This window comes from Doryrhamphus excisus, linkage group LG13, assembly GCF_037039965.1.
Source record: "Doryrhamphus excisus strain RoL-2023G ecotype Guam linkage group LG13, RoL_Dexc_Guam_v1.1, whole genome shotgun sequence".
Classification (NCBI taxonomy): Eukaryota; Metazoa; Chordata; class Actinopteri; order Syngnathiformes; family Syngnathidae; genus Doryrhamphus; species Doryrhamphus excisus.
In genome coordinates this window covers 18,481,548-18,505,991 of record NC_136369.1, presented here as the reverse complement: position 1 = coordinate 18,505,991, position 24,444 = coordinate 18,481,548, and the positions used below count along the sequence as shown (strand labels likewise).

The window sequence follows — 24,444 nt, the reverse complement described above, 5'->3', positions numbered from 1 at the left end:
TGAAACAAAAAACCCAAACCCTCCCCTGGATGAGGACGTTTGTGTTTAGTGGAGTCCAGCACATTACCTCGAAATAATACATTTCAGCTTTTGATATAACGACATAACCGACTGCGACGTACTCTTTGATGTTAATGGAAACCAGCGGACAGCAATCTGCTTTATGGCACTGACAAATAACAGTTTCCTTAAGGCCTAGCATGATGAAGGTTAGCATAAAAATGTACATACTTGCTGCATATGTTCATTCACTTTGGATCACTATAAAAAAAAACACAAAAAGGTAGTCTTCGCCTGTAGTTATTTCTACAATGTTTTGGAGTTAAATATTATTATTACATCTTTACATTGAGTCTAATAACAAAACATTTTCAGTCTAATAGCTTCTCATTGACGACCTTCTAGACATACACTCACATAGCACAATCTGAGTTTATGCAAAAGTTTATCCTTTTGTTTTAGTTGGGAACTGATATTTTCCTGAAACTTACGGAGCTGGTTTTCGCCCATTTTTAGTCGGGAACTGATATTTTCCTGAAACTTACAGAGCTGGTTTTCTCTTTTTTTTTTATTTGGGAACTGATATTCTCCTGAAACTTACGCAGCTGGTTTTCTGCCTTTTTTAGTCGGGGACTGATATTTTCCTGAAACTTAAGTAACTGGTTTTCTTTCTTTTTTAGTTGGGAACTGATATTTTCCTGAAACTTACGGAACTGGTTTTCTCCCTTTTCTAGTCGGGAACTGATATTTTCCTAAAACTTACATAGCTGGTTTTCGGCCTTTTTTTAGTTGGGGACTGATATTTTCCTGAAACTTACGGAGCTGGTTTTCGCCCATTTTTAGTCGGGAACATATATTTTCCTGAAACTTTCAGAGCTGGTTTTCTTTCTTTTTTAGTTGGGAACTGATATTTTCCTGAAACTTACGGAACTGGTTTTCTCCCTTTTCTAGTCGGGGACTGATATTTTCCTGAAACTTAAGTAACTGGTTTTCTTTCTTTTTTAGTTGGGAACTGATATTTTCCTGAAACTTACGGAACTGGTTTTCTCCCTTTTCTAGTCGGGAACTGATATTTTCCTTAAACTTACGTAGCTGGTTTTCTTTTTCTGTCGGGAACTGATATTTTCCTAAAAGTTACATAGCTGGTTTTTGGCCTTTTTTTAGTTGGGAACTGATATTTTCCTGAAACTCAAGTAACTGGTTTTCTCCCTCTTTTAGTTGTGAAATGATATTTTCCTGTAACTTACCTAGCTGGTTTTCTCTCTTTTTTAGTCGGGATCTAATATTTTCTTGAAATTTACCCAAGTTCTACTGTTGATTACTAAAGAATGCAAAAAGGTAGGAACCATTTCTGATGAAAGAAGGGATTCTAACCTTTCTTTTTGTAGGTTGCATGCTCACATCGCCATAGAACATGGCCAGCCAATATCGTGTCATCAACAGGTTGTCTTTTGAAAAATGGCTGGGGTGGAATGACTTAATAGAAAGATAGTAGCAGCTTTAGACATCAATGTTCCGATTGTCCCGTTCACATTTTTTCAATCATCTAATAGTCACTTTGGCTGTACTACAGAATAAATGCAACTAGTATGGCTTTGCTTGTTTGGACGCTCATTAAATCACAATCCGTGTCAGAGGGTCATCTGGTGCTGATGCATTGCTCAATAACACAAAACATACCCCCATGGTGAGGAAACGCTTTGGCCACACGTTCAAAGAAGTGTGTTTTTTTTTTTAAATAACACATGTTAGCGTGCTCAGCAGTGACCTCGCCTTACAGTGAACTCCACGAGCGTCGCAGGAGAAATACTGATGATTCACCGCAGGACAAATGACAGGCATTGTTAAAACGGGTAATTGGCTGTTCTCTCTTGTAAAGGGAGTCCTAATCACGAAAACAGCCTCCCATCCAGCACAAACGATACTGCAAAATGTCCCCTCGTAGATGGTGATTGACAGCGAGAACATGGCACATTCTAAAAATTTTACATCACTTGAAAACTAAACAAAAACGCACCAAGAATAGAAAAATCACAGGTAATTGTACAAGAATAAAGTCAAAATATTAATCGAAGAAGTAATAATTTTAAGAGGATAACGTGGCAATATTATGAAGAAAAAAATGTAATTTGTCAATGTCATGTTTATGTCATTTTAGTAGCATAAAATAAAAATAAATATTCTTCAAATTATATATCAATTTATTTATTAATTTAACAAATATTTGAAGTTATTCAAAAACACATTATTTAAAAATAATATAGATTTAATTTTATGAAAAGCAACAAAACCAAGAAAAGTTGTAATTGTAAAAAAATGTAAAAGCAGCTGTAATTATTAATTAATTGAAAAAAGTAGCGGTTACGCGAATAAACTATGAATATTATGATGTAAATAAAAATGTGTTATTTTTCCATGTACATTTTATTAGATTAGCATTTAAATATTAAAGTAAATATATATTTTTTAAGTCATACTATTATGAGAAATAAACAATGACATACATTTTTGGTTTGGGGAAATGTTTTATATTATGGGAATAAAAGAAGAAATTAAATATCTGGGAAAAAAAATGCAAAAATGGGGAAAAAAGAGCAAAGAGCGAAGTTGATACTAATAATCTGTTTTTCCATAAAGCTTAGCTATATATTTTTTGTAAATATGTATAACATCTTTGCATATCTACATACACCTTTCATTTTTCACGATGTGGCCCTCGCTGGAAAAAGTCTGGACACCTCTGCACTAACCCTGTTCCTTGAAGGGTTCTCCATAAAGATGATTGACGGCGTTGTTAGGTGAATGATACTTTGACACATAAAAGGAACGTAGTGTCATGATGGATTGGGGCTAAAGAGGTTGTACAAAAAGGCCAGATATAATATTTATAACCACAAGTTTTTCAATTGTTACCTGCTCTCCCTGCAAAAAAAAAAAACACATGGATTTGATTAGCATCCAAGAAATATATGTTTCAAATGTATTGTCCTGACCGGGAAAAAAGGGAGGAAATGTAGTTTATAAATAGGACCCCCTCTCTATTTATTAGTCAAGGATGCCGGGGACATCTTTGAAAGCTGAGCGTTTTACGAGACAGGTGAAAGAAGCATGTGGGTTAAATCAACGTTGCCGCAACTCGCTTTGGTCACCATGAAAGAAAAGAGATTACAAAGAAACCCAATAATGAAGACACTGATCAAAGTATGTTGTGGTAATACATAGCAGGTGTTTCCACCACCTGTGAAGGCCTCTCGTGGAGTTGACGTGTGCTAAGGTATAGGAACAATGCACAGAGCACATTGCAGGGCTATTACAAACATGTTAGGAGCAATCTGGATGACCTCTCCGGCGGTAATATGCCGGGAAGGACAGCAAGTGGATGTGAGATGCGTGTAGAAGTTTAAATAAAGTTGGCAAGCGTGTTCAAAGCGGGGTTATCATCATTCCTTATTACATTTCAGGAGCCAGTAGTGATACTGATCACCATGAGGAACAGTAATAGACTTGGTACACCTACACATCATGGTTGAATACGGCCTAATAATAGTAAAAAAGTACACATGTTTATGGAAAATTGTCATTTTTTTGCATAATATTATTAATTTTCAAGCATTACAATAAATAAATGAACTAAAACACAAATATAAGGCATTCAGAAGACGAATGCAAAGACGTTGTGATGACATGTAGTCTTCTACATTGGCCACAAGGCCTTAGTAATGTTACTGCAGTGTTCAGTGAGACACACAAGCACCAGACAACTGACTTTTTGGTTTGAAAGCAAGCCAATCTAATACTCCACTATGAACCCCCGATGTCACTTCCTGTCCGATTCCCACTCACATTCCCAACACATTTACAGCAACACACACAAGCATGAGTATTATTTACATCCTGTAATTCGAATGTCGAGACTATAGGGGTGCTATTTCATGTCAAGAGGGCTCTAATAAAACATATTAAGAAGGTCGTAGACAGGTTTTCTATTCTTTGGCTAAGGAAATATTCAGTTTATACATACCTTATACAATATACAATATTCAGTTTATATTATATATTTTCCGACTTTTTTGTAAAATGCAATTTTAGAATTAAAAAATAAAAAAAACCAAGAAAACTACACATTTACGGGGAATTTTACATTTTTGCACAAATTATACATTTTCAAGCATTACAATGGCTAAATGAACTAAAACAAATATAAGGCATTCAGAAGATGCATACAAAGATGTTGTGATGACACGTAGTCTTCTACATTGGCCACAAGGCCTTAGTAATGTTACTGCAGTGTTCGGTGAGACACACAAGCACCAGACTCCATCGCTGGAACAACTACTCTCACAACTACTTTTGTGGGTGTAACCCAAGCCAATCTAATACTCCAATATGAACCCCCGACGTCACTTCCTGTCCGATTCCCACTCAGCTACCCTTGCGCCGGAACACATTTACATCAACACACACAAACATGAGTCTTATTTACGTACTGTAATTCGAATGTCGAGACTATAGGGGTGCTATTTCATGTCTAGAGGGCTCTAATAAAATTTAGAAGGTCGTAGACAGGTTTTCTTTTCTCTGACTAAGAAAATATTCAGTTTATACGTTATATTTTCCGGCTTTTTTGTAAAATGCAATTTTAGAATTAAAAAAAAAAAAACAAGAAAAAATTGTAATGTCACGAGAATACCGAATAAAGCCTTGATGTTAGTGGATAAAAAAAAATTGGAAAGTTGTAATATTGCAAGAAATGTTGTTGTATTTTATGAGATCAGGGAATAGTTATGATATCAAAATAGGTGGATGGTTTGAATCTCCATTCTCTGTGTGGAGTTTGCATATTCTCCCTGTGCGTACGCACGGTATGCCAACTTCCTCCAGCTTCCCAAAAACCATACATGTTAGTTTAATTGTAGACTTTAAATAGACTTTAAATAGTCTTTAAATAGTTGGCTTTGCGTGTAAGTGGTTGTGTGTAGGTACGTGTCCTGTGATTAGCTGATGCCAAGTCCAAAGTCAGTTGGATAGGCTCTAATTTACCATGGCTAACCAGTAATATTTTCATTTCAATAGTATTGACTTTGTAAAGGCAGAATATTTGACACGGGAATCATTATCCGTATTAATTTAAAATTTAAATCAAATTAACAAGTTTGCTTAAGTCAAATATGATATTTATAACAATTAGATCAGTTTGAGGCTTTTTTGTTGATCAGTACCTGCGTTCTCACCGGTGCTGAGCAACATCTGGAACGTGCCGTAGCTACTTCCGCCTTGAGGAGCAATGCATTCTGGGATTTGTTGTCCTCAGTGCTGTGCATTTCCGCTTTTTTTAGTGACTGCTGCACAAAAGCTGACCACGTATACCTAATATCAACGAGAAGTTGAAAAAATATATAACCAAATGTAATTTATAAAAATGAAAGTTATTTGAAGTGAATAAATAACACGGATGTAAATGTCAACGGACTACAAGAACCGACGGTGCCCCCGAACGGAGGCAGGGGGAGCGTAAACACAACTCCAGGAACATGAAAAGATCGGGTGACAGTGAGGGGGAGAAGAGAAGAAAGGTACTGATAGCGTTTTATCTCCGTCGCGTCTGGCTTATTTCTCAGGACTGTCCGCTTGATGAATGTCTAACGCTCCGAATGTGACGCTGCTGGCTGCTTGTTGGAAGCTACAAAGACGCGGGGGCCAACGCATACCTCACCTTGCCTCTTTGCTTTATTGTTTTTTTTTTGTTTGGTTTTTCTCCTCACTTTCCCAACGCCCCCGCTCCCTTTTTTGCACACATACACAACCACCATCACCAACCAGAGCAACTTAAGATGCGTTCAAATGTCTCTTAATGCGTCGCTAGCTATTTGACGTATGTGCGCATCATCCCTCATCCTCCTCCTCCTCCTCATCATCTCTTTTTGGTGGAAATATAACACAAGCCTCAGTCAGATCTCAGATGTCAAGTTTATATGTGATTAAAGCAGTAAAACACTCTTTAGCTGACATAAGTAGGCAGTAAACAACCAGGAAATGGTCAATAATGCTAATAATAAGTGCCATTCTAATGTAAACAAATAGCTACAGATTGAGCTACAGACTTGAGTTGCAACTTAACTAAACATTATAAGTGTGTGCAACTCTTGAAAATGAAGTATCCTCAAAATACTTACAATTTAGACATATTCATTCAACAATATTTGCATTATTGTGTTTATAATTTGTATGCTGAGCAAACCAAGCGCTCCTTTTCTGTGACATGCTGAGCTTCCCCTGAGCTCAGATGTAAACAAACATGGTGTTGATCACGTGGGACTTTACACTGCTTCAGAGGAACACATTTTGCTCCAAATGCTGTGCTAAGATTATGTGATGAGGGAAAAAAAAATTGCCAGGGTCTTGTTCCTATCACCACGACACAAGCGATCTATGATATGATCATGATGTTATCATTATCGGTCTTGAGGAGCACAAAGGTCTTTGAAAAAAAATATATTGCGTATTCTTACTTTTAGGCGGCACAGCGGTCGAGTGGTTAGGTGCAGACCTCACAGCTAGGAGGACCAGGGTTTGATTCCACCCTCGACCATCTCTGTGTGGAGTTTGCATGTTCTCCCGTGGGTTTTCTCCGGGTACTCCGGTTTCCTCCCACATTCCAAAAACATGCTAGGTTAATTGGTGACTCCAAATTATCCATAGGTATGAATGTGAGTGTGAATGGTTGTTTGTCTATATGTGCCCTGTGATTGGCTGGCGACCAGTCCAGGGTGTACCCCGCCTCTCGCCCGAAGACAGCTGGGATAGGCTCCAGCACCCCCTGCAACCCTCGTGAGGAAAAAGCGGTAGAAAATGAATGAATGAATGAATTCCTACTTTTAATGATATTTTAGTTTTGCAAAACATCAGCAATTCACATTTTATTCTAGAAACCTGGTTGTTTGAGTAATATAACCAAATAATTGGCTCATCTATAATGATTACATAAAATTGCAAAGTCAACTGATGATTCAGTTCTAGCTAATATCCCGCATACAGCGTGATATGTCCTTGTTGAGATAATGTCTGATAGCGAAAGGGATTTTCCTCCCTAAATCACGCTGTGCGAGATATGTCTGCAGTGTGATTTTAAGACAATATGAGTGGATATGGCTGCAATTCTACGCCTGACTGCGGTGGGGCTTGCGCTTTGCCGCGTATTTAACAAGCAGTGACGCTTGTGGTTTTGACAAAGATGACAGTAAAAAGTAAAATTCTGCACAATATCTCGCTCGTCTGTTATCTCACGCCGACTTGGAATCTGCATGCCGTTACATGTGTTGAGTTCACGTTGGACAACCTGTGGTAGGACGTGCTTCCTCCTGCGTATGAACCTAACCGTGGCGGCCAGATGAGCCGGGATGGGGTCAGTCAGAGTGAGAACTGGTTCCAGCTGGCCCTCGTGCAGACCGTGTGGCTTCACTTCCTGTCTCTGTAGTTGAATGCAATCCTAAAATGATATTATGGTATGATAGTAGAAGGGAATCTGTTTGCTGTTTGCTTAGCTCCTTTATGCTATCAGTGGTTATATAATGATTTTTTTTTTTTTTGTGGCGTGAGATGTGACGTTGGCCCTGTTGTCCTTGTGATTTAGGGAATGGACACACAATCCCAGAAAATCCCCCAGTCAGACCAGACTTCCTGTCTACAGTTCTAGTTACTTTGAAAAAAATGCTTACAGATAAGTCTATCAAGTAGAGGCTCACTAAAGTGAACATTAATGTGCCTTTGGAGACCAAAACTAAGCTTTATTTTTGAAATACCCATTCTTCATTTGAACAATTCGACTTTCTACTTTAGTAGTCATCTTCCTTCCTTTTAACTTGCATTTCTATTGAAGTTATAGTTGTTTAGGCGGTCTTACAGTTGTATTTAATATCCCTAAAGACCACTATGGCCATTTGCCAGAGGTGTGGACTTGAGTCATGCCACTTGTACCCGAGTCACAATTTTCATTACTGTATTTTGTGGACTATAAGTCGCTCCGGAGTATAAGTCGCACAATGCCAAAAAATGCATAATTAGAAAAAAACATACATAAGTCGCACAGGAGTATAAGTCGCATTTTTTTCAGGTAATTTATTTTACAAACTACTTGACCAAAACAGACATTACGTCCTCTTGGAAGGCAAGTTCTAACAATAAAAGAATAGAGAACAGGCTGAATAGGTGTAAGATATGCTAACACCATGCTTATTCAGCTACGCAAAAAATAAACACAAAAGGTGTCCAGTCTTTATGTAACATAAACAGTTTTTTCATTTATAAGTCGCTCTGGAGTATAAGTCGCAGGAACAGCCAACCTATGAAAAAAAGTGTGACTTTTAGTCCGGAAAATATGGTATATATACCGTATTTTCTGGACTATAAGTCGCTCCGGAGTATAAGTCGCACAAGGCCAAAAATGCATACTTAGGTAGAAAAAAACATACATAAGCCGCACTGGAGTATAAGTCGCATTTTTTGCGGGTAATTTATTTATTTTATTTTTTTTCATTTAATTTATTTTATGAACTACTTGACCAAACAAGACATTACGTCCTCTTGGAAGGCAAGTTCGAACAATAAAATAATAGAGAACAGGCTGAATAGGTGTAAGATATGCTAACACAAAAAATAAACATGAACACAAAAGGTGTCCAGTGTTTATGTAACAGAAACAGTTTTTTTCATTTATAAGTCGCTCTGGAGTATAAGTCGCAGGAACAGCCAACCTATGAAAAAAAGTGTGACTTATAGTCCGGAAAATATGGTATATAAACCGTATTTTCTGGACTATAAGTCGCTCCGGAGAATAAGTCGCACAAGGCCAAAAATGCATAATTAGGTAGAAAAAAACATACATAAGTCGCATTTTTTGCGAGTAATTTATTTTACAAACTCTTGGAAGGCAAGTTCGCAAAAAAATTGTGATTTATAATCTGGAAAATACGGTATTTACAACATACCAATCTCAATCTCTATTTAAATTGAACAGTGGTTAGTGGTTAACTTATTTTTCCATTGGCGCTTTACCAGGTTCCCGTATTGGATTGTATTCGACCTCAGGGGTCCGTTAAAGTATGCCGTTTACGATACTTATGGCAAATTGTTTGTTTGATTGTGTATTGATTGAAATGAGCACACATTACGGGCATAGTTTCAAACATCTCATTGCTTGTTATGATTACTATCATCACACGATGGAGAGGATTGACCCTGTCCTTTAACCCGATGTTCTAACATCTTTTTTTTTTTTTTTTGGATGCAATCTCGCCATTCGGGGCCCTCGATGACAAGCATAATGTGCAGCGTCAAAACAGGAAGTGTGTGAGCAGCAGGCTAAATAATGATCGCACAGGGTCACCAGATGTTTTCGAGGTCTGGTCCTCAGCCCGGTTCTCTGCTTAGATCAGCCTCATTGGTTCTCTCCTGGTTGCGGCAAGCTGTTTAGACTTTTTTTTTTTTTTGTTAAACTCCCAAACACTCATTAAAATGGTTTGTGCTTCCCTCGGCACTTCTGTTAAATTAACAACTAGCGAGGTAAAAGCTGATTATGTGGCCACACGTCCTGACACGGTTAATCAATTCTCGCCTGCTGGTGAATTAGTGTAACACCAACGATTTACGGCGACTAATGCTGACGTCCTGTCATGTCGGACCTGGTGTTTTAGCAAGAAGAGGGCGGGGCATCCGATTCGGCACATTCAGCATCTTTTGCTCTTTGCTTGCCATCTTTTTTTTTTTTTCCGTATTAACCCACGCTCGTTTGCTCTATTAATGAGCCAATAATGGAGAAATAGTGTTGCATGGTGACATAAAACAGGGTAGCACATAAGCTCCCAACATCGCTAGATTTACACCCTGGTTTTGTGTGGAATAGCAAAGGGGGAACCGGTCGGCATGGGGGGCTCGCACGGCTTCATCAGACCCCCGCCGGTTGAGCTGTGGAGAAGCCAGGCCTCGGAAAAATACGGCTGTGGCAGATAATGATACCATTACACTAATGGAGCTGGCAAATGAAGGAGAACCTTGATGCCCTACTTTATTACCGGAGGGGGTCATTTCCTCGCTGCATTCCTAATGGCCTGAGCACACAGTATTGATCAGGCTATCATGCTGCTAATCCTCCACTGAATTACTTATCGCCGGCGAGGTGTCGATCCGCCACATGCCCCGCTCTGGCCTTGCCGATGGGAGTCCAGCGGGGGACCCACTGGGCCATTTATACAGTCTTGATTTAAAGCCCAGTGAGGATGGTGTCTGGGAGGTCTTCACCGGTGGGCTAGCCAGTTCAATGACCAAAAAAAAAAAAAAAAAAACCAAGCAAATGAAGCAACCAGCTTTCATTTAATTAAGGAGTAGGCGATGATGTGGTTCCTCCCCTGTTTATGGCCCCATTGGCTACTGTGGAGCAGGCTGGGTGTTGTTCTGGGTAATTGTGCTGTAAATAAAGGATGGGTGGATGCTCAGCACCAGAGCTTTGGCCTGGGTTGATTACAAAGTGCTTTGCATCTATATAACGCCACTTCCTGTAGCTGTTTTTAGACGCAGGGAGTGCTCACAGTTGTCTTTCGGTACCAAAAATCCGGTTTGCATTGCGTTCACTTTGGGATTTTTCAATCATCTGACCAAAATCGGCAATTTCTGGTATTTGGATGTAGTATCAGAGCCAAAACAAAGGCGGGACGATGCTTCTGTGAACTGCTTGGAGGCCGGATTATGTTGATTATGATGATATTTTCCATACTTGACCAAATGATCTGCACTTGCAGAGTGATGGTGCCGGACTTGGTTTGAACCACATCATACTTGACATTGTGACACCTCTTTCTTTTTGCTGAAACAAGACTCGTTAAACCAGGCATGCCCAAAGTGAGGCCCGTGGTATATTTTAAAAATACAATTTAACATTAAAATCATACCCTGCTTCTCGCCCGAAGACAGCTGGGATAGGCTCCAGCACCCCCTGCAACACTCGTGATGAAAAGCGGTAGAAAATGAATGAATGAATGAACATTAAAATTAATAAAACAACAGCAAAAATAGAAAAAATCTGCAGTCATTTTACAGGAATAAAGTCAAAATATTAAGAGGAAAAAAAAATTATTGTTACGAAAATAACATAATATTGTGAAGAAATATAATGTAATTTTAGAAGAGTCAGAGTCAAAACATTAAGAGAAAATTTGTGTTTTACAGAGAAAAAAGTTGAGATTTTCAGAATAATTAACTCACAATATTATGAGGAAACACATAATTCCAGTAGCGTACAGTTGAAATATTAAAGTTGTAGTACCCCATCATGTCATATGTCATGTTAAAGGTCATGATGTGGGCTGTCCAGATTCGTAAGTATTTTGTTAATATGTCCTCTCGCGGTGACACATTCTTTTTGCTGAAACAAGACTCGTTAAACCAGGCGTGCCCAAAGTGCGGCCCGCGGTATATTCTAAAAATATAATTCAACATCAAAATTAATAACAACAGCAAAAATAGAAAAATTTGCAGTCATTTCACAGGAATAAAGTCAAAATATTAAGAGGAAATTTTTTTCTTGTTATGCTATTCCAATAGCATAGAGTTGAAATATTACCCCATCATGTCATATGTCATGTTAAAGGTCATGATGTGGGCTGTCCAGATTTGTAAGTATTTTTCACAGGAATAAAGTCAAAATATTAAGAGGAAAACATTTTCTTGTTACGAAAATAACGTAAAATTGTGAAGAAATATAATGTAATTTTAGAAGTGTCGGAGTCAAAATATTAAGAGAAAATTTGTGTTTTACAGAGAAAAAAGTTGAGATTTTCAGAAGAATAAACTCATAATATTATGAGGAAACAAGACCGCGGTATATTCTAAAAATACAATTTAACATGAAAATTAATAAAACAATAGCAAAAATAGAAAAATCGGCAGTCATTTCACAGGAATAAAGTCAAAATATTAAGAGGAAAACATTTTCTTATGCTATTCCAATAGCATAGAGTTGAAATATTAAAGTTGTAGTACCCCATCATGTCATATATCATGTTAAAGGTCATGATGCGGGCTGTCCAGATTTGTAAGTATTTTGTTAATATGTCCTCTCGCGGTGACACAATAACACGACCCGAGTAAAGGATAAGCAGTATAGAAAATGGATGGATGGATACTCTGTGGAAATTAAAGATGGCGTCTATTTCTGGCGGGATTTATGACGCGAACAAGGCCGCAAATGGTGTAGCCTGCGCCCATCGATGTTACAAATGAAAAGGAGGGTCAGGTCAGAAGCCCAGGGCCCCATGACCTGTCACATCCTTGCCTCCTTTACTGGGCCCCCGTGTGCATTAGCAAGCATGGGCATCCTCACCATCAGCAGAGCCCTCCGACTCACCTTTGGCCTCGGCTAATCAGAGAGTTTACCTTAAGGGGGGCATTTAGCCCCGATGGCTGCAGCCACTCCACAAGCCATAAAGATGTATTTATATTTTTCCATCTGCAACAACCCGTAGCGGGCTGAGTTATTGATCCAGATATTCAGTCATTTCTTTCAGCACCAGCCATCAATATCGCGCAAACATCCTTCCACGCGAGGGTTGACCTCACCCCCCCCCCCTCACCACCCCACCTCCCGGCCTCTATTTTTTTCCACTCCCATTGGACTTCAATGATATACTATTCTGAAAAGCAAAATCAATGAATGAATATGAAGTTTTGGTGTGTAATATAGTGCAGGCTGGAGCCCCGGGGGTCTTTCATTGATCTGCTGTGTGAGCGTTGATTAGTCTGCTTCTCAGGTTTTTCTCAGCATGTCTTTACCTTGTCTTGCCTAGTTTGATCCCAGCGACAGAGAACTTAACAGATCAGCTTGATTAGTCAACCCCATCGAATCTAATTCTGCCGCCGCTGCAGCACTAAAGCCGGGGGAAGACATTTTGTCGTTTGGTGTAAGGTCGTCATATCTTTTTGTCAGGTCATGCTAATCGGTCGTAAGTCAGCTTTTAGGGGAGCAGTAATAGTGGCGTGGATCGTTGTGACATTTTCGAACTACGTGATGCAATTCCTGGGAGTAAAACGAGCCACTAAGTTACCGTTCATGAGGCGTGAGATGAGTCGCTGGCCATGACTGACTTCCTGTTATTAACCATATAAGGGCAGAAATACTTCCCCTCGATTGTTCCCAAATTTAGTATCTCCTACCCCCTTTTTTTTTGTCTGTATCTGTGTTAGACGGGTGACATTTGGTCTGCATCTGGAGAGATGATATCAGCTTTTAAAGGCATGTCTGCATTGTGTTGTGAAGATGGCCCGCTACTGCCTACCATATGTGCTTAAGAGGGTCTGTGATCAGACTAAAGTCCTCAATGGAAAATCCTTATGGCATCATGCAAGGATTTAGAGTTTGGAGTGGCGCTAGATTGATGGTAGATCAAAGTAGACTTTCTAACACTAATACGGCACAATCCTAAGCTGAGTGTTATGAACTCCTGCTTCCATGCCAGGGTTTTATTGGACGGAATAATACTGTCTACTGTAACGTCGGTCTATGTTGATATATTCTAGTTCAACTTTCCATAGCTGACACACGTCTCTTTAGCTTTTCTTCCTTGTTCTTGGACTGCATTGCTATGGGATAAGTAGGCCCAATTTTAAAGGCTTTAAAAAAAAAAAGCAAAAAAGCAAATATTTTATTAAAGGGGCTGCACGGTGGTCGAGAGGTTAGCACACAGGCCTGACCGGAGTTCAATTCCACCCTTGGCCATTTCTGTGTGGAGTTTGCATGTTTTCTCCTATGTCAAATGGATTTCTACCCAAAAAATCAGGATACAATGCGATCTGCCTTAAATATTACAACAGTTTTTTTTCCATTTCTGTTGTTATTGGGTTTTTTTTAATATATTTTCCAAAGATTTCAATTTTATTTTTGTAAATTTGCCCTTTCCAAATTTTTCCCATAATATTTTGACTTTATTCTCACAAGTTGTAACTTTTTCCCGCTACCTGATTTTCCAATAATTACAACTCAATTCTGTTTATTTTCAGAATATTATATGTACATGTTTTTTTCATAATATTTTTTTTTGACAAAAACGTTATGCTAATAAAATTACAAGATATTTTGACTTTATTCTTGTAAAATTACTGCTGAGTTTTCCATTTTCCATTCACACGCTGGTGGTGGTAAACTACATCTGTAGGCACAACTGCCCTGGGTAGGCAATTCGATCCAATTCGGACCTACAGCCTCGCCGACCACCACCAAACATTTAGGATTTAGGGTCCCGCACCCCCCCTCTACCCTTGTGAGGATAAGTGGTAGAAAATGAATGAATGAATGAATATTTTGTTAAGATTGGGGAAGGAACCCAGAATGAAATGTGAATGTTAAGTTTGTGTAGAAGTCAATGTGAAGCTTGTGTGAGTGAGAACAATGCATCTTTTGTGTGCCATATGTACGTGTAACGCAATTGTGATTGTGCTATGTGAGTGTGTTAAGAAGGCCTTCTGTGAGAGTCCATTACACTGAATATATAGATATAACAATCATATCTAATATGTCTTCTTCTTCTTTTCCCATAACTCCTTACAGTGTCATACTGTGTGTCATACTAACGCAACTGTGATTGTGCTATGTGAGTGTGTGTCAAGAATGCCTTCTGTGAGACTCCTTACGGTGTCATAGGGGCACCACTCTTGCAATGGTCTGCCAACTTCTTCCACTCTTGACGTTTGTGTGGCATTTGCTGAGACAGGATGTTGTTGAACCGTCTCTTCTAATTAGCAAAGGGTTAAAAACATTGGCATTAACAACTGTGATGTAGTTGTTTTACCACTTCCACAAGATGTGGAAGTGCTTTAAAATGCAGTTGGTGTCAAGTCTTGCGTGTTAGGTTGCTGTGCTGTTGTTTACAATAATAGAAGAGAATATGAACTATTCGTGCTGGCTGAGCGGTTTCCACTTTACTGTTGTTACAACATTGGTTCTGCTGCTGCATTATGTAGGCTAAAAATTTGGGAATTAACACCCTCTCCTCCAATTAAAGTCCGGTCAACTTTTGTTCTGTTTATTTTTTTGCTTCACATTGTACTTGTGGAAATACCAAAATAAAATTCCATAGACTGAAACAGTCATCACGTGCATCAATTCTTAAGCAAACCCGTATGGTTCCGTCCTGCAGAAGCAGTGAGTGACATTACCTAAACAGCCCTTGACAGCTTTTGTGTCTGACAGCCCCTGCCGAGCACCTCCTAATGGTGTTGAGACATTAGCCACAGATGTCAGAGTGTCAGCAAACAAGGCTAGGACGCAGCTCAGGCAAACCGGCCGACCAGATCAGCCGTCAAATCCAATGAGATTACGTCCAACGTGACCCAACCGGAGTAGGAGGGGGTTCATCTGTCATGCATGTGTCCCATCACCGCAGAGACATAGAATAATCAGTCCAATCAATAGATGGTGGCTCATTGGGCCGCTGCTGAATAAACATGGGAGTGACCCTCTCACCTCCTACAAAGAGGCACGAGTCTCCGGGGGGTTCATTAGCTAGCCGAGGCTATGATCCGCCTTAGCTGTTAGTTTCCATTTTGGTTTGTCTGCCAATTCTGACACGGTGAGTGTGTAGAGTTTGATGTACGTAATTGTGAACCATGTGTTTGGATGTGTCTTCGATTGCATCATTGTTTGCGGAGGGTTGAATAAACATAACGTGTTAGCGAGGGAACAGAGACTGGAGTATTAATAAATGATTCCCTTCAAAGATATCCTCTCGTTTATTTGCAACTTTATTTTCTTTTGTAATGACTCACCTTTGCAATAAAATAAAGTACCCGCTGTTACCGTGATGCCCAACATGTGGTTTCAATGCAAAATCTGAAAGCCCTCCGTTCCAAATCGCAGTAGGACATCATGTGAATGGTAACCTGTTAATTTGTACCTTCTAATTGAAGCACCATAAAAGTAAGTGTGTTAACATGCCTGAAGTTTGGCTTGTTCTCGGCTTAAAAGTGAGTAATTCTTTTTTACTGAAGGTCAGATTTACACATTTTGGTAATTTCTTGAGGCTGAAATATTACATTCCCGCTACCTCCCTCACCATAGCATGCTTTGTGGACTGTCTTAGCAAACTCATTCAAACACTGATATGCTAGGACTACATTAAAAAGCCATAGCATTCAGTATGTGGAATCAAACTATGGAATGGATTGAGTAAGACCCTCAAACAATGCACAACGATGAGCCAATTCAAGAAACAATACAAGCAGTTGATGTTTGCTAAATACAAGGATGAAGAGTCTTGAACCAGTCATGATGTGCTATATATATCACTATATTGACACTTACTATGGTACCCATTGTACAAGGTACATTATTAAAAAAAAACAAAAAAAAAACCTTAAACTGTATTATGGAAAGCAGGAAGTGAACAAATGTAACAGTTACTGATTGTATCTGATTGTATCTTTGCATAGAAACACACCCACAAGTCGCGGTGTGTATTGGCAAGAATCTGGCGATACGATACGTATCACGATACTAGTCTCACCATACGATATATCACGATATGTCACAATACTGTTAACAATGCGATATTTTTTTTGCTTTTCTTGTAGTTAAAGATTATTTCATGGAAAACTTTTATTCGATTAGAACAGTATGTTATGCTGTATCACAAACTTTCCTCTGTAAAAACTTAAAGTGTAGCATTTTGATAAATAAAGCTTTAACATCCAGCTTTAAATTTACAACAAAAAAAAAACATAAAAAACAAATAAATTAAATTATGTCTCAAGATTCTGCTCAAATGTTCACATTCTATTAGCTGTGAAAAAATGCAGAGTATACAGTCCCTGACTTATCCACCATCAGAAGAGTATTTTTGTGGAACAAAGTAACTAACATCAGTAAAAAGTCCTTTTAGGATGCTTGAAATAACCATTATTTAAAAAAAATAGTGATATCAATTTGAAAAACAAAATACCTGCAATATCACAGTACTAGTACTAGTATACAAAAGGACCTTCAGAAATGAACTTTTGCCATGTCCGCACTTGAATAAATGCAATATACAGTCTATGATAAATACCTAATAATATCCATATCATACTTTTTAATATCGATACAGTATCATGGAAATAAATATCGTGATATATTGCCAAAACGATATTTTCTTACACCCTTATTATTTTTATTTACATTTTGACAGAACAATGCATTTGAGTATATGCATAATCGATGGTGTGAATGTATAGTTAGTTAAACCGGATTGAGACTTTCTAAGTCCGGGTTTTATGATTATTAGAGACCTGTAAACATAAAATAGCACCTCTATAGTCAGATTCACACTCCTATTACTCTTTGTTTACATCACATTGCGCAACTCATAACGTATAGTAAGTAGTTAGCATCCAATTTGTTTTGAACAACAGAGTAGCAAAAAAGAATGGCTTAAAAATCTGCCGAAAAATTGCTGAAATTATATTTTCTTCCACCCCTACCCACAAGTGTTATGATAAAAATGTATAAAATAGTAAGTACTAATGGTTTATAATTGTCTCTATGGTGTGTTAACTTCAGCAATTTTGCTTAAATGGTATAAAAAGTCTTCTCAGTTCAGGTGGTCCTGTTCATGTCTGAGTGATTTCAGGGTGTTTTTTTTTTTCTTTTTCTTCATCAACTTAAGTTCTCCTTGCATATGCGAAGGAGCCAATGACAGCTTGACTGGCACGCTGTCAAAAAGGTGCTGCCTTTCCAATGGCGGCGCATCGGACGGGCCCTTTTACCTTGAGCGGTACGCTTTTGCATGTTCTCCTCCAGACAGGTGCTCCTGGGCGAGCACTGGTGCATGACAGTTGCCTTTCATCGCTGTCTTCTCTACACTTAACCCCTGAGCAGACGCCCTCCTCCTTCTCCTCCTCCTCCTATCCTCTTTGCCTGTACGTCTGACCTCTTTTCATGGCACTTCCCTCGGCCCGTCCTGAGTGATGGGCCGCTAAGGTTGGCTGGTGGGTCGGGTGCACTGGCCGCCCACTGTCAGCCTGAGAGCCCACATAGACATGAAACACCCGTAACGTTTTTTTCTGCTCAGCCTTCCGTAATTCCGTCCACCGGCACTGTCAAGCACTCAAATGTGCATATGCACCCCCACATCCCCCCTCTCGCGCCCCCTTGTTCGGGCACCCCTTTTTTTTCCCTCCCTTCATAATTTCAGCACATTCTTTCCACTCTACTCCTCTTTGGGTTTGTTTATTCAGATGAGGCGGACTTGGGGGGGCAAGAGGGTCACATCCACTTGCCTGGTTAAAGCGGCTCTGAATTGAGGCTTGTCTCCAGCGAGATGGAGGACGGAAAGAAACACAAGGCAGGGGTGAGGGAAGGTCTGCCGAGTGGGCATGTCAGGGCTGTTTTCAGGCCTATTTATGTGTGTGGGATTGTAAGTGGTGGTGGTGGGGGGGGGGATCACTTGTCAACCCCCGTGTCATGCTCGCCTTGGCCCCGTTATGTAGAGGGCATCCTCTGTCATTTGTTGCAGGACTTTTTTGAAGAGCAGCAAGGTACCTTGACTACCACATTTTTTAAAGGGTCCATTTGTATTGTAAGCTAAAGTATCATGGATTAAGGCCTTAGTAATTGTTTTCTGTAAAAAGTATAGTTTTACCATTGAGGGCAGGGCTATTCAAATCAGGCCAATGAATGAACAGCCCAGACGTTGCGTTCAAAACGTGGGTGAGACCAACCTTGAATTCACACCAGACATATCATGTCACATGGGTCATACACTTTCAACTTTTGGAATGTCCTTAAAACAAAAAAAAAAAAAACATTTGACAGTCCAATTTGCAGTCACATCCCACGGACACCCCCACATTTGTGCTCTTTTCATTGCCAAAATTTGTCTACTAACTTTTGTCTTTGTCTCATGTCTTCAAAGTCAAAGTAACTTTGAATGTTCATCGTCATCTTAACGCGTTTAGAATTGTAAAAAAACATTTTGAGACCTTTGTTGTAACTGTGTTTGTTAGCAAAGCTCTACAGAGTCAACCACTGATGACATCATAGACCGGCAGCAGAGATCACTTCCTGTTTCTGTTTCCTTGTATTAGCAAACTAATAGAATGCTAGCAAGGATGAATGGAAAATGTCCGCAAATTTTTGTGCAAAATTTTCAACGTTAACAATGCTAACCATGGCGTATGCTAACTACTGTTGCTGACAGAAACAGCGGTAGTTCCTAGTAGGGATCAACGGATATGTTTTTTTTCGGGCCAATGCCGATACCGATTTTTTTCCATCACCGTTAGCCGATGGCCGATTTTGCTTGGGCTGATATTTGTGGCCGATATTGCTTTTGCTCCCTCAATTTACATGAAAAAATGACAATGATAACAAATAACCCACACGCGTATCGGCCGATACCGAACGCAGGAACGTAAATATCGGCCGCAGAGATCACTTCCTGTTTCTGTTTCTTTGTATTAGCAAACTAATAGGCTTCTAACAAGGATGAATGGAAAATGTACGCAAACCAAGACAACATTTTTGTGGAAATTTTCAACGTAAACAATGCTAACCACGGCGTATGCTAACTACTGTTGCTGACAGAGATAGCGGTAGTTCCTAGTAGGGATCGACCAATATGTTTTTTTCGGGCCGATATCGATTTTTTTCCATCACCCTTAGCCGATGGCCGATTTTGCTTGGGCCAATATTTGTGACCGATACTGCTTTTGCTCCCTCAATTTACATGGAAAAATGACAATGATAACAAATAACCCACACGCGTATCGGTCGATACCGAACGCAGGAACGTAAATATCGGCGGCAGAGATCACTTCCTGTTTCTGTTTCCTTGTATTAGCAAATTAATAGGCTGCTAGCAAGGATGAATGGAAAATGTACTCAAACCAAAACAACATTTTTGTGGAAATTTTCAATGTTAACAATGCTAACCAGGGCATATGCTAACTACTGTTGCTGACAGAGATAGCGGTAGTTCCTAGTAGGGATCGACCAATACGTTTTTTTTACCGATTTGTTTCCATCACCGTTAGCCGATTGGCCGATTTTGCTTGGGCCGATATTTGTGGCCGATACTGCTTTTGCTCCCTCAATTTACATGAAAAAATTACAATGATAACAAATAACCCACGCGCGTGTCGGCCGATACTGAACGCAAGAACGCAAATATCGTCCCGATATATCGGTCGATCCTTAGTTCCTAGGCGCCCTGCAAAGAAGTTCCAATAATGTTACAATGATCAAAATACCGTATTAAATGTTATCATGATTCTGTTAATGCATGAATATAAAATGATAAAACGTTATCAGAAGCCGTGTAGAGGGTTTTAAATTTCCCAATTTTTTTTTATGATCTGAATTTAGCTAAAAGTCTTAGCATAAACGTGACTTTGTAGTCATTCTTTGAGCGGAAACCTACACTTGTTCAGTTCCCAGTTTTCCGACAACACTCGCAAAGTTTGTCTCTTCACGTATGTTTCGCCTGACATCGAGTGGGAGCTGCGTCATACGTCGACATTTCATAGTCTTTGTACTTGTTTCTCGTGACTGTCAGCGTCGACGCGAGCGTGCGGCACACCAGGAGCTTAATCCAAACAACAGCGCAAGCAAGCACCGTTCATACCGCTATCTTGCCAGCGAGTGGACCGCTTCCACGGAGTCTTTGTCACATATAGGGGGCATTGTCACGTACGGGATGGACTCATGTAAATGCACTGACAGGCTAGTGTCTCGGCTGACTGACAGCGCGGCGGGTTTGGGCTAATCTGAGCGACTGATACGAGGCGCGCAGCCACTCGGCTGTCCCCGTAACTGCTGGGAAGTAGTCAGCTTCAGAGCCGTTATCTGTGTTTGTAAGTCCTTCTGCTGCGCTGGGATGACAATAGGGATTAGTGCCAAGGTTCTTTAAACTGTTTTTTTTTTTTTTCCTTATTTTATATTTGGGAGGAGGGAAGGCGCCCGCTTATCGTCGTCTCGGCAGGATGCTGCCGCTGCAAGTTTTTCCTTGACTGTCAATTAAAGAGGGGATCATTAACTTCAAGGGTATAAATGTTCTAACACTGGTATTACGTTGGGAAGCTAAGTCGCTGACAGATGTTCCAACTTTAATTCTCCGCTTGTTTTTTTTTTTTTTTGTCCTTTAATTAATTTATGTATCACTACTCTGGTTTTAAATATTCTTCTCCCCCTGCCTGCTCTTTGTTTGCACCGTAATCTCGTTTTATTTTCCACGCTAGTCACAAAGACGTTCGGGCCTTGTCACTCGCCGGTGTTTCATATGAGGTTCAATCAGGTAATGTATTCAATAGCAACCATAAATGAAAAGGTAAAACGTGATCTACAGCCAGCTTTGCTTTGTGTTCTCCTTCCTGGTGCTTCAACAGGAGGGCAAGATGATGGTACTGAAGATCGGTGTGGGTTTCAATCATTTTTGAGGTTCTTGGTCTCAAACTCCAATATAACTTTTCTGCTTTGTAACGTGATGACTTGAATGTTGAGACGTGAATGTTGACAACACTATGAAATGTTGTACATGGGATTGTTTACTTTCCAAGCTAAAACAACATTTTCATCACACTCGTGGCAAATACTTCTCTTTACTTATCTGTGTATGGAAGTAATGCGTTATTATATAAGGACTTTTGCACCATTTATTTATGTTGTGTTATTAATTGGACAGCAGCTTGTGGAGTTTTCATTGTTGTTCAATTGTTAAATAGAGATGGAGATCGGGAATTGTGAATGTTGAACTTTCAAAACGTAATACGTAAAACGTAAACAAAAACTTAAAAGACTTAAATTAAATTAAATTAAATTAAATTAAATTAAATTAAATTAAATTAAATTAAATTAAATTAAATTAAATTAAATTAAATTAAATTAAATTAAATTAAATTAAATTAAATTAAATTAAATTAAAACATTTTAAATTTTAATATTTTTTTATTAATATACAGGGGTATATTATAATAATATATACGGGGTATACGTATATTATATATGAATAAATAATAAATAATAAATAATAATTTTATTTTCCCAAAAAATTAATTTTCATAAAAAAATAATTTCTATACAAATTTAATTATTTAAAAATTGTTTAATTTAATTTAATTTAATTTAATTTTGAAAGCAGGAAGTGAACAAATGTAACAGTTACTGATTGTAAAAGTACCAGATGGAGGGGTAGAAATTAATAAGCTCTGCTTCTTCCTACTCCTTTTGGACACGTGGAACTGTGAACTGATTATGGGATGCACTCAATTGTAATCTGATGTATGTTCAAATGAAATAAAACCATTACCATTACCAATTAGTATTATCGATTTGGTTCTGATTATTAATGACTCGGTAGGGATCTGGTTTGGTCCTGTTCTTGAGACAGTCTGAAGCCCTCAAAGTCTTGACTTGCTTTTGATGCACCTCGGTCTTGATCTTGATCTTGACTCAACTCCTCAAAGCCTTGATCTTTACTTTGTCGTGTGGACACAGCATCGACAATAACACAACCAGACTACTTGCAGCGGTGCTTGATAAAAACAACACAGCTTGCATCTTTATACATGTGTTTCTTTTTTTTTTGTGGAGGTAAACAAAAGAAGCGCACTACTTTGGGGGGTTTCTTTAGGGATGTTTGCTGTGAGGCAGGAGCAGGATGACAGCTGCAGCTGAGGTTTACTCGGATCCGAAGTGCAGTCGACAGCAAACAGTCAGGTGCGCCGCGTATGTAGCGGGGAACTGTATAGGTAGCCTCCTTCACTGAGAAGGAAAAACAAATGAGGCGACGGGAAAGTGTGGAGCTCGGCTAATGGGCAAACTCTTCATCCAACAACACCGCCATCAGCACCAGCACCCTCCCGTTCTCCCGTGACAGCTCCCTTCCCTTTGTTCTCCCCCCGCGGCCCACTCTCTGCCGGGGATCCATGACAAGTTTTAGCGGGATGATCAAATGCGGCGGTGACACCTGATTAGGCTATAGCTCGTGTTTACAGTCGTGCATGGCGAGCAACCCCTCCTCCCGCCTCTTCCTACGTCCTTATCCCTCCTTCCTAGACAACAAGGAAGACTTCACCTTGACTAATTAAATTTGCACCTGCAATGCCAGCTGTGACAGCTACTGGAGGGCTGCATGCATTTATGTCACTCCATACATACTTCCTGTGACGCTCATGGAGGCTGAGTATGCACCGGCAGGGACAGTGTTTGCTCACAGTGTGTGGGTTTCTCCAATAGATGTCTTTACCGTGCTTTTGAGGTGGAAATATAATAATAAGAAGGTTATTCGGATGAGGGTAGTCTTGTCTTGGCGAACGGTGGAGCCACTCCAGGGGGCACTGTCGAGCGGCATTGGCAGGGTCGGATAACTGCAGTATGTTGAGGTGATTTGAGGGCGTAAAGTGAAGTGCTTCTGTTGTTTTTATGTTTTTTTTTTTCGTCCGTTCGTCCTTTTAAGATGGACAAAATAAAATATGAGGTTAGATGTGGATTGCAGCCCTAGCTGAATAATATCTATGACTTTAATTTGGGTTCTGACCAGTCAGTACCTTTGGTACAACTGCAGTATTTTGAGATATGCTAATATTGACATAGTACGAAGTACTGAATATTTGGAAAAATAGATTTAAAAAAACATAAAATAATATATTATATGTTATGTTATAATATATAATATAATATAATATAATATAATATAATATAATATAATATAATATAATATAATATAATATAATATAATATAATATAATATAATATAATATAATATAATATAATATAATATAATATAATATAATATAATATATTTTATATAATAGATAAAATGATAATAATAGATAAAATGTACAATAGATAAATCACACACACACACACACACACACACACACATATATCTATATATAGTTATAATACCAAAAAATAATTCTATAGAATATTTTAGTCATAATAATATTATTTACATAGTACGAAGTAATGAATATTTGGAAACATAGATTTAAAAAAACATAAAATAATATATTATATGTTATATTATAATATAATATATAATATAATATTTCATAATATTTTATATAATATATAAAATAATAATAATAGATAAAATAATACCAAAAAATAATTCTACAGAATATTTTAGTCATAATAATATACTTTAGTCTAAAGGGAATACGCTACTCACAGCTACAAATACATACAACAACATAAAAACATGAAACATTGCAATAAATGTGCAATTTAATATTAAAAAAAATGAAAAAAATAATTTATTAAAAACATTTGGGACAAATGTTTGGTAAATTTCTATAAAATAATATATATATATATATATATATATATAGTTGTGCCTCTATACAATTTATTAAACACAAATCATTGATTACTATTTCTCATGGGCCCCAATTTTTTTTTTAAATGACCCATCATAGCAATTTATATGT

At 38.6% G+C, this 24,444-nt stretch overlaps 1 protein-coding gene across 2 annotated transcripts in view; it reads left to right on the top strand.

Moving 5' to 3' along the window:
- The first annotated feature begins 5,429 nt into the window (after positions 1-5,429).
- The window catches only part of fto (FTO alpha-ketoglutarate dependent dioxygenase), a 204,415-nt gene continuing 185,400 nt past the window's right edge, over positions 5,430-24,444 (top strand). For both annotated transcript variants that reach the window (XM_078795693.1, XM_058089306.2), the window contains exon 1: positions 5,430-5,573. In XM_078795693.1, the coding sequence (XP_078651819.1) occupies positions 5,532-5,573 (42 nt within the window). In that variant the 5' untranslated portion in view covers positions 5,430-5,531. The remainder of the gene's footprint in view (positions 5,574-24,444) is intronic.